At 57.5% G+C, this 15,100-nt stretch overlaps 1 protein-coding gene across 4 annotated transcripts; it reads right to left on the bottom strand.

The window, feature by feature from the left end:
* RASGRP2 (RAS guanyl releasing protein 2) lies at window positions 1–14,953 on the bottom strand. Of its 4 annotated transcripts, none has more exons than XM_037146421.2 (17): window positions 14,470–14,953; window positions 11,823–11,963; window positions 11,045–11,147; window positions 10,521–10,583; window positions 10,110–10,241; window positions 9,193–9,343; window positions 8,798–8,971; window positions 8,524–8,640; window positions 7,292–7,573; window positions 6,463–6,540; window positions 6,048–6,170; window positions 5,647–5,762; window positions 2,407–2,548; window positions 2,100–2,136; window positions 1,572–1,742; window positions 662–725; window positions 1–506 (listed from the first exon to the last, which is right to left on the bottom strand). In XM_037146421.2, exons 2-16 carry the CDS (start codon window positions 11,893–11,895, stop codon window positions 667–669), a joined length of 1,821 nt encoding a protein of 606 aa, XP_037002316.1. In that variant the 5' UTR covers window positions 11,896–11,963; window positions 14,470–14,953; the 3' UTR covers window positions 1–506; window positions 662–666. The 4 variants fall into 4 exon arrangements, with proteins under 4 accessions (XP_037002316.1, XP_037002315.1, XP_037002318.1 ...); XM_037146420.2 differs by lacking the exon at window positions 14,470–14,953 and adding an exon at window positions 13,775–13,891; XM_037146423.2 differs by lacking the exons at window positions 11,045–11,147; window positions 14,470–14,953 and having other exon boundaries at window positions 10,521–10,573; window positions 11,823–11,863.
* Between the last annotated feature and the right edge of the window lie 147 nt (window positions 14,954–15,100).

Below are 15,100 nucleotides of genomic sequence, written 5' to 3'. Positions count from 1 at the left end.
TTCTGAGTGCAAAGACTTGGTAGTTTTAATGTTCGTACCCCCAATATTCTGAACTCTTCAAGATTTCAGGTCCTCTCAAGATGCTTCTGGCCCTAAGATTCTATCCCCAAGGATTCTAGTCCCCCCAGGGTTCCAGACACGTGAGATCCCAGGTCTTCCAAGATTCCTCTGACTGCAAAGCTCTAGACTCGAACATTCTCATCCCTGTGAAGGGACGTTACTGTCCCCTGTCGTCCCTCCACACACACACCCCGCCCCCAGCTCCAGGATTCTAGGCTCTGATGGTCTGGGTTCATGACACGGGCCTTTTTATTCCTGGAAAATACAAATATTCACAAGAGTCTGTACAACCTTAGGGACACCAGGCCTGCCCTGCCCTGCCCTCAGCCGCATGCCACCCCATGCCCCGCCCCCCAGCCCCGGCCTGCTGCCCCGGCACCCAGGCTCCCTGCTGTGGTCCAGGCCTTTTCTCCCAGGCGGGCAAGGAGTGCTTGGTCCAGTCACAGCTGGGAAAAGAAAAACAGAGATGGTGAGGAAGGTCTACCCCCAACATGTAGAAGTCTGCCTGGCCCAGGCCATTTGGACAGAGCGCCCCTTTCCCTGGCTCCCCTCCCCCAGCCCCCAGTAGGGAGGCTCTGGCCCAGGCTGTGCGAAGGCTCACCGTCGTTACAGGTGGATGTCAAACACTCCGTCCTCCAACGTCTGGACCTCCTCCTCTCGGATCTCTGCGGGGGGGGGGGGGGGGGGCAGGGTTGTAGGATCAAGTCCTGGGTCCCAGGTCCGTGTGCCTTCAGCGGCCCTTCCCCCATTCGCAGGAGGCACCCGGCCCCATCCCGGAAGCAGACCCATCCACCAAAAATCAATTCATTGAGTGACCAAATGGCCCAATTTTTAAGGCTTTTTCTAGGTTTTCGTTTTGCCGCAGCTTTTTCGCAGCCACAGATTTGTCAGTGCAGTTTGCTTAAATGTCAATTTACTGCAAGTTTCACATTGTAGACCCCAGCGCTTCTGGAAGGCTCGATGCAAATGGTTTTATCTTTTCTATTTTTGAGGATTGATGCCAGTCCGAATGGTTGTGGTCAACTGCCTTGGACTCCAGTTTAACATAGTTGTTCGGACTGCTCTCAGCCAAAAGTTTGAGGAATCGCCATTCAGCAAAGTGACCTAAAACCGTCAGAGACCCCAAAAGAGCTGCCAGAAGATTTTCAGGGTAAGGGACTTAGAATTCTCAGTCCCTCCTCCAGAGAAGCCAAAAAGAAACATAACTTCCTCCCCAGTCCATTGTCCATCTCCCTAACAAAATATGAGTGTGGCCGTAATCCTGAAGCCTCTTTCATTTTTACTCTTCTTCATATATTAAAGTCTGTCTCCTCATCCTCAGTGGGTCAAGGGTTCCCTGGCCACCTTCTAGGACCCTTAACCAGTCCAACCCTCTTTATCGCCCCCACCTAAATAAGAGAATTATTGTACAAACCCTGAAATGGTTTCCATCTGGGATAAGTTAAGACTTTGCCACAATAGCCCAGCCTCCCTTCCTCCACAGGCCGATACAGGATGAAACTCCTCCTTACCTGGAGGCCTGGAGCCTCGCCTGCGAGGCAGGGAGAAGCTGAAGGCGCGATGGTGAGTGTGTGTGGGGGAGGGGGAGGGTGCAGACCCCTCCAGACTCATACTCTGGGCCCGGCGCCGACACTCCACCGACAGGCGGTCCTTGCACTGTTTGTGGCAGGTCACACCACAGGCTAGGGGAGGCAGATGGGGAGCCCAGCCAGGGACATTGGTCAGCACACCCTCCATGCCACTCTCCAGGCCTGTACCTCTCCCCAGTTTCCTTTGCTCCCGAGCAGCTGCCCCACCAAAACAAAAGTCTCCTTCCAAAGTGCTCTTTTCATCCTACTTGCCATTCTATGTCCTCTCCAAAGTTCTCTGTTCCTGGGAAGCTGCCTCACTAAAATAAAAGCCTTTCACATATAATCATTGTGCCCCTCTGGCCCCAAGGTACTTCACTCCTTTGCAACAGCCCACCAAAATATAAGGATCCCCACCCAGATAATAACTTCCAAAAATCTCAGCCCAGGAGCCCTGCCAGTCCATCTCACCTCGGCATTTGAGGCCCTGTTTGTAGATGTTCAGGATCTGAAATAGAGCAGGGGGTCTGTGCTGGCGGGGAGGGATTTAGAGGTGATGGCTCTACTTCTTCCTTCTCAAGGGCAGAGGCTGGGACTAACCCTCTCTGGGGCCTTAGGAGTGAGGGTTGGTGCAGGACGGCAAGAGGAGAGGCAGGTGAAATTAATGAGGCTGAGAGCTGAGATGGCTCTGGCAGGGGCGTGGCAAGAAGGGAGAACAGGGCGGGGGCATGGGTGGGTAGGACCAGGGCAGAATGGGGCGGCTTGGGCAGGGGCTCACCAGGGCCTTGCAGTGGCGGCAGGCAACTGGGCGCAAGGAGTTGCTCTCATGGAAGTTGTGGACGAAGCCCATGCGGCCGCCCAGCACGGAGCTGGAGCGTAGGAAGTAGGAGATCATCTCCTCCCTGCTGATGCAGCCATCCCTGTCGGTGGAGCAGGCGCACCTCAGTCTGCGCCCTCCCCGGGAACACCCACCACCCACCTAACCCATCCCACTGGGAAGAACCCCTACCCAGTGAAAGGTCCTCACCAAACGCCTGCTACTGACCCCTGGTGCAGGGAAGAGAAAGAACACTAGGCCGGAGTCCGGCTGGTGCAGTGGCTGCTGCTAAGCTAGGTGTGTGGTCTTGAACAAGTCGCTTGTCCTGGGTTTCCTCCCCAGAAAAATGGCCGTTATGATTCCTGCCCTGCCCACTGCAGAGTGTGGCCATGTAAACACAAGGGGCTGTGCACTCCCCCTTGGATTAGCAGCCTCTGTGCCCCAAACTGAGTTCTGACAAACTGCAGTTCAGAGGTGTGAGAATGGAAGAGATCTCTGCTGAGTTCTGGGAGGGGAACTCTTGCATAATCCTGCCAAGAGACGCCTGTACTCAGCGTTTCCCACGTTCCCCAGGGCTTCCCACGGAACCCTTTTTCACCTACTCCCGTATTTTAGGGCAAGTGTGAGCATGTGCTCCGGAGATAGACAGACCTCAGTTCAAATTCCGGCTCCATTACTTCCTGGCTGTGTGACCTCGAGCTGGTTAACCCCTCTGTGCCTCAGTTTCCTCTTCTATAAGTGAGGATCATAATAGTTCCTACACCTCAGGGTGGGTCATGAGGACTAAATGAGATAGTGCACGTGAAGCATTTACAACAGAGTCTGTGTGGTTAACAGTTGCTGGGCTCCCCGGAGCGATTTGTCAAGGCTGGTCCCTGTTACAAACTCCCACCCACCGCATCCGGGGCTCTGTTATGTGATGAGGCGGCCCTTGGAATCAGCGGGGCCTTGGGACAGCCGGACAGTTAGAAAAACACATAAGCCTGGATTCCTACCTCCTACCGTGCATGACAACTGAATTCCCACTGAGTTGAGAACACTAAGTAAAAAAGTAAAATTATCAAAGTATCTGAAAAGGTATAAGAGAATAATTTTGTAGTCTTGAGGGCATGAGAGCCTTTCCACGCATAACACAAATCCAAGAAGCCATAAAGGAAAAGACTGACATATTGAGCACACAAACTTTAAAATTTTTTTATATGGGAAAAGACAACATAAATGACAGACTGGAAGGAAATATTTGCAAACACATTCAACAACAAAGGGTTAATATCCATTAACAGAGATTCTGAAAATCAATGAGAAAAAGACCAACAAACCCAGTGGAATACAGACAAAGACTATGAACAGGCAATTAACAGAAGAAAGATAAGTGGCCGATAAACATATGAAAAGATACCCTACCCCACCTACGATTAAAGAAATGCGAATTTAACCAAGACGCCATTTGCCAATTAGACTGGCAAAATTGTAAAGCTTATTATAGATTTCACTGTCGGCAAGGAAGTTGGGAAATGGGCCCCCGTTTGCTGTTGGTGGGGGGCAGGCAGGCACAGCCTGAGGTCACTTTGGCAGTCTCTCTCCTAATTTAGAATGTGCATATCTTCTGATTCTATTATCCCACTTCTAGGAATTTCTCCTACAGAAACAGTGGCCTGCGTACATCGCTACAAAGCCATTCACAGCAGCCTGGCGTATATTAATAGCAAAAACTGGGCACAGTCTACACGCCCATCAGCAGGAGAATGGCGAGGCAATGATGCCCAGCGCATCATGGAGTACTCTGAAGCTGTTCTAAAGAGTGAGGAAGCTCTACATGAATAGGCATGGAGAGATGTCCATGGCAAAAGTTTAAGTGGAAAACAAAAGCCAAAAAAAAAAAAAAGCAAGGGGTGCAGTTCTGTCATGACCCCCACTAAAAACTGAAATCCCTATTGCTACAAATACTTAGGTGCCAGTTAAAATATCAAAAATTGCTTTAAATGCCTAGGTGAGTTTGCAAGGAAGAAATGGAAACCCCCAAGTTCCAGAAACAGAGGGGTCTTCAGATTGAGGCAGTGAGTTGGGGTGAGACACTGCAGCTGCCTTAGAAGGGGTCGCTGGTCTCCCACCTGGTGAGCCAGGTGCTGTGTTTTGATACCCAGCCAGGAGCCAGGCACAAGGCCCGGGGGCTTGCGGGTGGTGGGAAGGGAAGGGAAGGCTGAGACTCCTGCATGAAGCTGGGGCCTCGAAGGTCTCCGAGGGCTGCATCATCACTGGGAGGGTGACCTGGAAAAAAAATCCACCCACCCGCCGAGGGAGCCAACACGGAACTCTACCTCCACTCTGAGGGGAGAAATAAAGCCACCATGAGCAGAGCTAAATTTATACCATCATCCTGTTTGTCCATGACACAGACACAGGCAAACAAAATCTATGTCCATTTGCAGGTGCATGGGAAAAAAAAAAGACTGGAAGCATGCACACGCTGCCGGGCCAGGAGCATGGCGGATGGTGTCACGAAGAGGCTGCGCTAATACAAGTGCCAGGGAGGAAGGAGGAAGGGAGCCTTCCGTGCCTTACCTTACCCACTTTGTTTACTACAAAGCTGTTTCACTACCCAATTTTTTAACCACGCATTTTTGCAATATAGAAACAAACCCAGAATTTTTTAAAATATGGATTGACATTAAAAAATAACTCAACCTGAGACGGATTGTAAATTTTGATTGGAATTTTGTGTGCTCAGCAAAGCAGGGGTATGAACACGGCTGCAGTGGGCATGTTTAACCAACCTCAGACAGCCAGATGTTTATGCAAAGGGTCAGCTTGTGAACTGTTGATAAGCAAGTGGATGCTGCTAATTACAGGCCTCTCTCATCTATTCATTGAGACGGGCTACCCAGGAATTCAACTTGCCCACACTTTTTGCCAGCTGTGAACTCCACAAATAAAATGCTGTTTGTGTCGCACCAGTCCCCAGGCCACAGTCTTTGTAAGATGCAGGTGGAGGCCCCACCTGTCCCGGCGACAGAGGGAGCCCTGTGCCTCAGCAGCCGGCAGCCGCCCCCGCACTACCCCTGCTGAGAGCACCTCCCCACATTGGTAGCTTTCTCAGGCCAGATCCTCTGGTCCAGTGGCCTGACCTCCATGGGAGGAAACTGAAACCCAAGGGGGAAGTGAGCTCGCCTTCCCTCTCCCCCAGCTCCCAGCCCTCCTCACTGGTTCTGGTCGAGGTCCCCAAAGGCGCTGAGGTAAGGGAAGTTCCCACGGATGATCTGGAACTCTTCCTGTGAGATGTGGCCGTCCCCATCGACGTCAAAGTTCCGGAACACAGACTGAGAGACACAGCGCAGGAGAATGAAAGGATCGTCAGCCTCGTCGCGCCCACATTCCCAGTCTGCGTTGTGAAGGGCGTCGGGGTGTGGGGAGCTGTCTACCTCCCTTGCCACCTCCATTTCCCGTGCCCCCATGCCTTCTGAAGGCTGAGTGCTGACCCTTGAACTTCGCACTGGTGATATAGTTTCTGGGCTGATGACCTGGCAAAACCAGCCTTGACTGACCACTATGGACCTGTCCCCCCAACCCCTGAGGCTTTAGTACCAGCCACCACAGAGTCTCACCTCCACCATTTTCTCAATGTGCTCCACAAAGAGTGCCTGATCCAGCTTGGGTTTGGCAGCCGAGGTCCATTCCTCCAGCACGGGGGCCCGGGGAGGTGGGGTACAGCTTGTGGGGCTGGTTGGCTGTGGGAGTGGTCAGGCCTGAGCGGGGGCCAGGGGTGAGGGAGCCCAGGGCCCAGGGTAGCAGAGGGGAGAAACCCCGGGGCTCAGGGAGCCTGGACGCCAAGCAGGAAGGGGAAGGCAGCGGCCAAGTTGGAGGCTCGGTTTGAGCCCTCCCGAGGAACACCCACCTGAACCCACCCCACTGGGAAAACCCCTCCAAACACAATCCCTCACAACCCGGGCTTCCCAGGAGGGGCAGCGGTGGGAGAGGAAGAGGATGGGCAGGGTGGGGAAGGAGAGTGTCCTTGCTCACCGAGGACTTGGAGCGCGGCTCCCGCTGCAGGGACAGCTGGTAGAGCTCATCCTCCGTCTGATACTGGTCCAGAGACACCTGCGACACACAGGTGTCATCACACCCAGTGGCCTCTGCTGCTTTCAGGAGCCCACTGCCCAGAGCCCAGGGTCTCAGGTCCATCTAGAAACTGCAGCTCAGCCCTGAGCCCAGTCCAGAGCAAGACTTGGGACAGAGGCCGGCTTAGAACACACCCCAGCAGGCACATGCCAGCCTAGCAGACAGACCAGAGCCCACACTTGCCCCTAAACCTTGAGCACAGCGCACGGCCAAGAGCTCAGCCCAGAATCCAGGTCAAGAGCTCTGGAATTCACTCCTGGCCTAGAACCCAACCCAGCACCCAGGATCCAGCCCCAATCCCAGTCCGGAGCCCAGGAAAAACTAAGAATTCACTCCGAACCCAAAACCTAAGTCCCAGCCCAATGTCTAGAACTGGGCCAGATCTAGACAAGAGCCCCACTCCTAACCCTCAAAACCAAGTCCACGGTCAAACTCAGAACCTCAGAGCTCAGGACCATGATTAAAAACCACTGCACCCAGAATCCAGAGCTTGACCCTAAACCTTGAACATGACCCACTCACTCACTGCTAGGGACTCAACCCAGAGGCCATACACCAGCCTCAGTCCACAGTCTTGTCTGGAGCCTGGAACCCATCTCAGAGTTCACTCCAAACCCTGGAGCCCAGGCTGGCTCTCAGTCCCTTGACCAGAACCGAGCACCCAAGGCCTGCAGCCTCATTCAAACCCAGGACCCAGTGAGGTTGCCAGCCCTGCTGCCTGGCCACTCACCGTGAGCAGGCTCAGCAGGTCAGGGTTAGCCTGCACTGGTGGTCGAAGGCTGGTCACCATGGCCAGCTCCTCCAAGATGGAGAAGAGCTGCTTCATCTTGGCCCCATTAAGTCGAGTCCGGGCAGGGTCCAGCCAGTCAGGCAGTGCCAGCTGCAGGGCCACCAGGTCCTTAAGGTGCACGCCCAGGATGGGGAAGCGGAAGCCCACACAGGCTGCCAGCCGCCGCCGGTAGTTGCTGTAGTTGCCAGTGGCCGTCACTAGCTCGGTCAGATGTTCCCAGAGCTGGGGGGCAAAGTGTAGAAGGTCACACACATACACACACCACTGGCTCAACCAGCCTCCCCACTCAGCCCTAGCCGTGTGGGAGAGGATGAGGTTCAGAGTGGGAGAGGGGTCAAAGTCAAAGTCCTCCCTCATTGCCCCCCAGTGCTGGCTCCCTTAGCCCCTGAGGGTCAGAGTTCATACGTTGTGAGTTCACGGGAACACTGGCTGCCCAACACCACAGCCCCACACCGGGCCTGGCCACAGATTACCAACATTTCACAGGAGAAGAAACTGAGGCTCAGGGAGGCAGTGGGGTAGATTCATAAACTGGAATGGACTCACTATAAAATATTACGTAGTAATGGGAATGAATGAGCAACTGCTCCACATAACAGAATGTAAGAATGAAAGGAGATATAAAGTAATATAAACAACATAATTCCATCCATAGAAAGTCCAAAAACTGGCCACAAAAAGCCCACACAGTCAGGAACACACACCCAGGCAGCACAGCAAGGCCGTTGGCCTCGGCCCAGTGAGGACACTGGCTCCCCTGACGGGGAGGGAGCTATGCCCCAGGGTACTGGGAGCTTTGGGCGCTGTGGCCACGTTCTAGTTCCTGGCCTGGGTGGTGGTTACACAGGCATTTTCTTTACTGTCTTTCTTTAAACTGTACCTGTGTTTTATGTACTTTTCTACATGTATATCACCCAATATCTTAAACAAAATAAAAGAAGAAAACAAAGCCTTGGAATCAGACAGATGTGTGAGCCCCCACTCTGCCTCTTTCACTGTTTAAACTGGAAAAGCATTTTAACCCCTCTGAGCCTCAGTTTCCCCATCTGTCAAATGAGGGCAGCAGTGCCCAGCGCTCGCTTGCCACTGGGAGTTCGCAGGGAAGCCAGACGTGGGAAGCCGGACCCCAGGATTCGATGAGGCTGTTCTCCCAACCCTCCAGTCCCAGGCACCTTGACGGTCTCAGGGCTAACGTGGGCGTGCGTCTCCTTGAGGCGGGAGATGGAGCTGTGGCTCAGGCCCCCTACCACCGCCATCAGCGTGTTGAAGTTCTGCAGCTGCAGCAGCTTCTGGGGGACACAGTGGGAGGGGCAGGCAGGAGTCACTGAACAAACCCAGAATTGGGCCCAGCTTTTCTGGAGTGGAAGCAGAGGGATCTCGGAAAGGAGGGACTCGGCCAGAATGGCATTTGGGGAGGTCAGGAAGGGACAGGAGAAGGACAGGCACCTCTGCCACGTGGACGAAGTGTGTGATAACCAGGGCCCGCTGCGGGGCTGTGGGCTTGCTGAGAATCATGAGCTGCACCCACTGTGAGACACTATTGAAAAGGGAGATGAATCGCTCCAGGACGGGGTTGTCCACAGTGCAGCCATGGGTCACGAAACTGTGGTAGTCCTGGAACTGGGGGGCAGGAGTGGGGAGCAGCCTCAGTGCTCTGTGGGACCCTCCCCTCACCCACTGCCTCTCCTTGCCCTCCAGATGCCCTCTGCTGGTTACACCGAAAACACCCACCCACCTCCATGTGACCCCACCTACCCCAGAGACGAAGCCCCTTCTGGACCCCAGCCCCAGCCTGCACTCTACCCACCCCCCGCCCCCGACCCCAGGCCCTCGGGCCACACCAGGATCTTGCTGAAGGAGCGATACTCCAGGTAGGTGAGATGCTCCGCCAGCTCCAGGGGCTCCAGGTGGTCGAACAGCAGAGACATCTTCCTTTTTTTCTGGCCCACTGGGTTCCGCTGAGTCACCTGTCGCTTCCACTTGTAGGTGGGGCTGGGGGGCGGGGCAAGGGCAGTGAGCCCTTTGCAGGAGGTGCCCCACACTCATGCAAACACATCCCTCAAGCTGACTGAGGACATCCACAGTGTCCCCAGTCCCCAAACTCCTGCAGTCCCCCCCCCTCATCATCCACTACACACACACACACACACACACACACACACACACACACACATGGAAAACACACTTGGTGCCAGGCACTGTGCTTGACTTGGGGGCTACGGAGATGAGTGAGACGTGGTTCCTGCCCCCAAGGAGCTCACAGGCTACAGAGGGAGACAGACACAGAAACGGTCACAGAACAGTGTGGCGTGTGTGCAGGTCTTTGCACACGGTGCCACAGGGGAACAGAGCAGAGACAAAAGAGTCTGCCCTGAGAGAGCCTGGGCCCAAAGACACTCCACACTGAGCCGAGGGTGGTGACACAGAGAGGCAAGGGGACAACACGAGCAGAGTATCGTGATGGGAGAGGACACAGAGCTGGAGAATGGTGAGTGGACTCACGTGACTACAGGATGAGGTGCGTGGGATGGGCGCTGGGCTGTGGAAGATGAGAGGCAGGAGGCCAGGAGCGGCCTTAATCTCTAGCTGAGACGTTTTGAAGGTGACAGAGAACCACGGAAGATTTTTAAGCAAGAGAGTGACATGACCCTCACTCATTCAATTCAACAAACATTTATTAAGCACAGACAGTGTGGAATGCTGAATGCCCTCCCTGCCCCAGCGCCGCCCCCCCCCCCCCCCCCCCCCCGCCACGCACACGCTCTCGATGTCGATGAGGCTGCTGTGCCTGCGGTTCCCTTCCTGGTCCAGTAGAGCTTTCAGTTCCTTGATCTGCTCAGCGAGCTCAGGGTTCAAGTCAAACTCGGCTGGGAATGCTGAGATCCAGTACCTGAGGGGGAGCGGGAGTCATCCAAGATGGCCCTCCCCCACCCCCTGGTATTGCAGTTCCCCATAAAGGGGGAAAGGGCCTCAAATCATGGTTCCCCGTCCTCGCTCTGTCCTTCTCCACCCCCACCGTGCAGGACCTGCAAGGGGCAGGCCCATGGCATGGCTCCAAGGACGCACAGGGCCTGGGGCAAACCCACATGACCAAGTCCTTCGGGCCAGAGTGCTGCCTGAGAGGAGGGGGCAGAGAAAGGGGGGACAGCACCCCAGAAGGAAGACTCACCTGACCAGATGGCAGGTTTTCACCTGCAGCGAACTGGAGTTGTCCTTCCGGGACTGTTGGTAGGTGAAAGAGAGTTAAGGAAAACCGGGATGCAGCCTAAATCTAGAAAAGGAGGCAGGGGATGGGGCCTGGTTCCAAGGAGGAATGCTGGGGGTGGGGTCTGGGGGCGCCCAGGCAGAAGCCTTGGAAAGAGACTGAAAGGCGGATAAGAGGTGAGCTTTAGGAAGGCAGATGAGAGGAAAGGGGGCTAGGTTCTGGGGGCAACTGTGAGCAGGGCTTGGTTTCTAGGAGAGGCAAGAGGGAGACCAAACTGGTAGTATGGAGGGGGTCCTAGACTGTGGGGGGGGAGAAGGCAAGACCCAGGTTGGGGAGATAGTCGGGGGCAGGGCCCAGGCTCTAGAGGGAGGCTGGGCCAAGCCTCAACTCTGGGGCGCAGGAGGGGCCCAGCTCTGAAAGTGAAGCCCACTCCCGGGCTGGCGTGGGGACTGGACTGCAGGGCCCTCAGCCAGGCCCTCGAAGGATATATGTGGAGCAGCTTTGCCGCCAGCTCGGACGAAGGGATGTACCAGGGGTGCATCATGAGGAACATGCGCACCAGCTGCGGGTCCCGCACCTTCCCAGAGTCATCTAACTCCGAAGGGTGGAAGAAAAGCGGCTTGACTCTTTGGCCAGCCAGCCATGGTCCCTAAACCCTAGCCCTCAGCCTCGCAGGTATCTATCTGCACTACCACCCCCTCGCCCACCTGCTTTCCCAGGACTCCAAAACCCTGAGGCAGGTTAGAAGGAAGAGGCAGGTGAGTGTATAGAGTGGGAGAGCTATAAGGCAGCATCTGAGGAACTGGAGGAGGGGAGCCTCTGAGTCGGGCCCATCAGCAGGAGGGGAACCAGCTGGAGAGGAAGGAGCCTGGGTTCCCCAGAGTCAAGAATCCAGAGGTCATTTCCTGAGTGCCTGGGGGAAGGGGCACCCCTTCACCAGATAAGCCGCCCCGCATCAGCCGGAAACAGCTCTCAGGCCGGAGATACAGAGTTCCTCCGGATTCCCGGGGGGAACAGATAATGCCCCCCGCATGTCAGAGTCTGGGGACCCCATCCTGCCTTCATCGTCGGCATGCTAGGATAGTGGAATATGTTATCTTCCCGAAGCATGGGGACCTCTCTGCGATGAAGAGCTGGCTTTTGTTAAAGAGGATGAAAGATGCGGAGCTGAGTGGGTCCGGGCCCGGAGCCCGCCCTGGGAAGCTGGGAGCCCGGGTTCAGGCCGCGGCTGGGCTCAGGCTCGGTGTGTGCTCGCATGCTACTCACCGAAGGCTTCGATGCAACCGCGAAGCAGCTCCTCCACTGTGCAGCCCTTGTCCAGGTCTAGGGTGCCCGCCATGGCTGCCGGTGTGGGTAGGCTGGATCAAGCTGCGCTCTGGAACCTCTCGCGGGTCTGGGACCGGACCCCTATCCCAGGAGAGGTAGAGTGGGCGTCTGCCAAGGTGCTGGCCCGAGGAGCCGCCAGTGGGCAGGAATGGGGCGGGGGGGGGCAGGGGGGGCCGGCAGCGGGCACGCCCCCTGCTGGGCAGGGGCGGAGTCGTCGGCAGTGGCCACTCCCGGGGTTAAACGGTCTGGCCCGGGATGGTGCAACCCAACAGTTGGGAAACAGGCCTAGAGACTGGCCTAGAGACTTCCGGCCCACCCTCGGAGTCGCCAGAGGGCCGAGGGACTCTCTGGGGATGGGGATGACCCCGCACTCCGGGGGCTGGTTGATGCCTCTGCCTCCCGTAGGCCCTCTTCTCCGCGCCCTCTCCCGAGAGGCACCTGCAGCAACCGCAGCTCGGCTCTACGCCCCTCTCGCTTCCCTCCCTTCACAGCCTCCCTTCCCCCGCAGGGTTATTTTGGGAACCCAGAGCCTGAGGGGACCTCAGAGGAATTTCTCTCTGGGATGGGAGGAGGGAGGAACCCAGGCGTCCTGCCCCCTTCGCCCCCTCGGGTTCCCGGGAAGAGGAGGCGGGGCTGAAGCGGCCCCCAGGGGCTTGCCCTTGGGGAGAAGGGCTGGAATGGAGAGGAACATTCCTAGGGCGGGGTGGGGGCGAGGGCAGCCCGCAGCAGCCCGGAGGCGTCAGTTGGAAGCCTGAGCCTGGGAAATGCGCGCTCCCTAGCCACCTCCTCCACGAAGGCCCCAGGGATCCCGGCTCAGCCTTTATGCAAGCCACCCTCCTCTCCAGCTCGGGCTCCTGACCCAGGCTTGGAGACTGCACGGCCGAACTACGAGCACATACACTGGCTGGCCACACTCAGACACACACAGTACGGTGCCCAGAAGGGGGCGCCATAGCCGTGGGGGCTGGAGAGTGCCTGTCCGACTCCACCAGTGACTCCAGTAGCCACCCATGCAGGGACACTCATTCCATGCCCGTGACCAGGGACCCGCATTGGGGTGCAAGACGCCCTGGCTGGCTCACACACACCCAGGCCTAGGCGTTCGCCTCATCCTCTGTGTCACACACACAATGGCACCCACGCCCTGGGCACACCTAGAACCCTCAGGCAAACATATCTAGCTTTTTACCTCAGATTGCAAACCCATTCATGGGGCTGGCTCTCCCACACTCTGCTCACTCCAGCCAGGCCAGCCTGGAGTTCCTCAGCCAGGGCTGCGCCGACATCCGCACACGTGTACACACATGCCAGACAGTGCACCTACACACATGTACACTCTCCCACATACGCACACACTCCCGTGGGTGCGCACACACGCCCATTCCACCACCACCGCTTCATCCGAGGTCCTGGGCCAGCCTTGGGCCAAACACCTTAACACCCCTCACCCCCCTCCTCCCGCCACTGGTAGAGCTTTGCGCCTCGAAAAAGGTACCCCGCCTCGGGCTGCGGAGTGGGGCGTGGGGGCTCCTCCACGGAGTTCTTTAGCGGACTTTTCCCTAGAAGCCACCCAGAGCCATCCCCTCCTGACTGCCGCTTCCTTGCTGTTTGACCTTGAGAGTCAATTGGCCTCTCGGAGCCTCGATTTTCTCACATGTCAAATGGGGGTTCTGCGTGGGGGAAGGTCCATTGAGACGTGGCTGGAAAGGGCTGAGCGCTCCGCGATGCCGCCCCCTCCCACGAGTTGTCCAGGGAGCCTCAGTTCTCTCTGCAGTTCCCTCCTTCCTCGGACCCCTGCAGCAGACTCCCCACCCAACAACCGCTGCCCCAGGGGGCCTCTGGGGACCCAGCCCTCCTCCATGCGTTGTCGCGCCCGCGCACGCTCCACTCACTCTTGGGACCTGCGGCAAGGAGTCGCGCCCGGCCCGGGAGGCGCCACCTCCGTGCGCCCCTGCCCGCCGGCCTCGCTGCGGTTGCGGCTCCCGCCCGCTCTCCGCTCCGCTGCCCACTCCCCGCTGCCCCGCCCCCGCGCTACCGCCCCTTCCCTCCCCGCCCCTGCGCGGGGCTCTGCACCGCCTCTGCGCCTCCCCCACCGGGGCTCCCTCTCGCCCCGCACACGGCGGTCCCTACGGCAGCTTAACCCCTCCCCTGCCGCTCCACCCAGAGGGCAGAGATGCGCAGGGGGGGGGGGCTGCGCCACTGGCTGTGCCGTGGGTGGGCGAGCCGAGGTCAGGCCGCAAGGGACGTGGAGGGCCCTATTCCCCAACCCTAGACACCCCTATGCCCCCCGCCCTGCCTGGTGTTGGGCAGAGGAAGCCGGGAGGGGCAGGAAGCGGACTGCGGTGGGGAAGGGGCGCCCCGCCCAGCCCCCGGCCCGGGTTCCTGTTTTCGAAACAAACCGTTCCCACGGGGCTACCCCGACCCAGGGCCAGACGTCTTCCTGCAGGCAGCGTGGGGCGCAGGCCTGATGGAGGTCTGGGGCGTGGGGCACCGGGTCCTTATGACAGTTCGGGGGAAAGGCTAGCGCAAAATGGGAGCATTCTGGGGAGAGGGTCCTGTGGGAAGGGAGGAATGAAAACGCCACTACCTGGAGACGAGACCTTGGTGCCTGGGGGTGTTGTGGGAGGAGCTCCAGCTCACACAAGCGGGACTGGGGCCCCGGAAGCCTGGCTCCCACGGTGCCAGAAGGAAAGGGGCCGATGCAAGCTGTGGGTGAGTTCTCCGCAGGTTGGAGGCTGGAGGCCTGGATGCTTCTGGCAGGGAGGAACTTGGGAGGGGCAGCCACAGGCAGTTGGGGTCCCCACAAGCCGGGCCTAGGGGAGCCAGTAACCGTTTCCGGACTTTGGGTTCAAACACACTCACTATGAAACCACCCGCCCCAAACGTGCTGCACACGACTTGCCACTCCCTGACTCGGTGCTGGGGAGTCAGGACCTCCCCCACACTTCAATCTACATAATACGAGGCCAAGTAGCAGGCCCTTTCTGGTCCTCAGTTTCCCCAAAATGAGGTGGGGCAACTTTGGCCTAGCCTAGACAGCCTGTGAACGTCCCCCACCCAAGCACTCCACTGACTTTTGTTGAAGCAGATGCACCTGCTTAGAGATCCTTAAAACGCCGCAGTGGGGCGGGGCTGAGGGCGGAGTCAAGAAGGCGCCAACCTTCCACAGGCCCCTCCCCATCCCTGATTCCTCCCTAGATACTGTGAATCTTCAGTAG

This window comes from Artibeus jamaicensis, unplaced genomic scaffold, assembly GCF_021234435.1.
Source record: "Artibeus jamaicensis isolate MK-2021 breed Jamaican fruit bat unplaced genomic scaffold, CSHL_Jam_final scaffold_614, whole genome shotgun sequence".
NCBI classification, from domain to species: Eukaryota; Metazoa; Chordata; class Mammalia; order Chiroptera; family Phyllostomidae; genus Artibeus; species Artibeus jamaicensis.
Note: the sequence above shows the minus strand (reverse complement) of the source record. Positions and strands in the feature narration are given on the sequence as shown.

Coding starts and splice junctions, on each gene's coding strand:
- RASGRP2 (XM_037146421.2), bottom strand. CDS start 11,895: ATGGCGGGCACCCTAGACCTGGACAAGGGCTGCACAGTGGAGGAGCTG. Junction 9,344..10,109: donor CTCATCGACATCGAGAGCGT/GTGCGTGGCGGG, acceptor CCCGCCCCCCAG/CCCCACCTACAAGTGGAAGC. Junction 7,574..8,523: donor TTAGCCCTGAGACCGTCAAG/GTGCCTGGGACT, acceptor TTTGCCCCCCAG/CTCTGGGAACATCTGACCGA.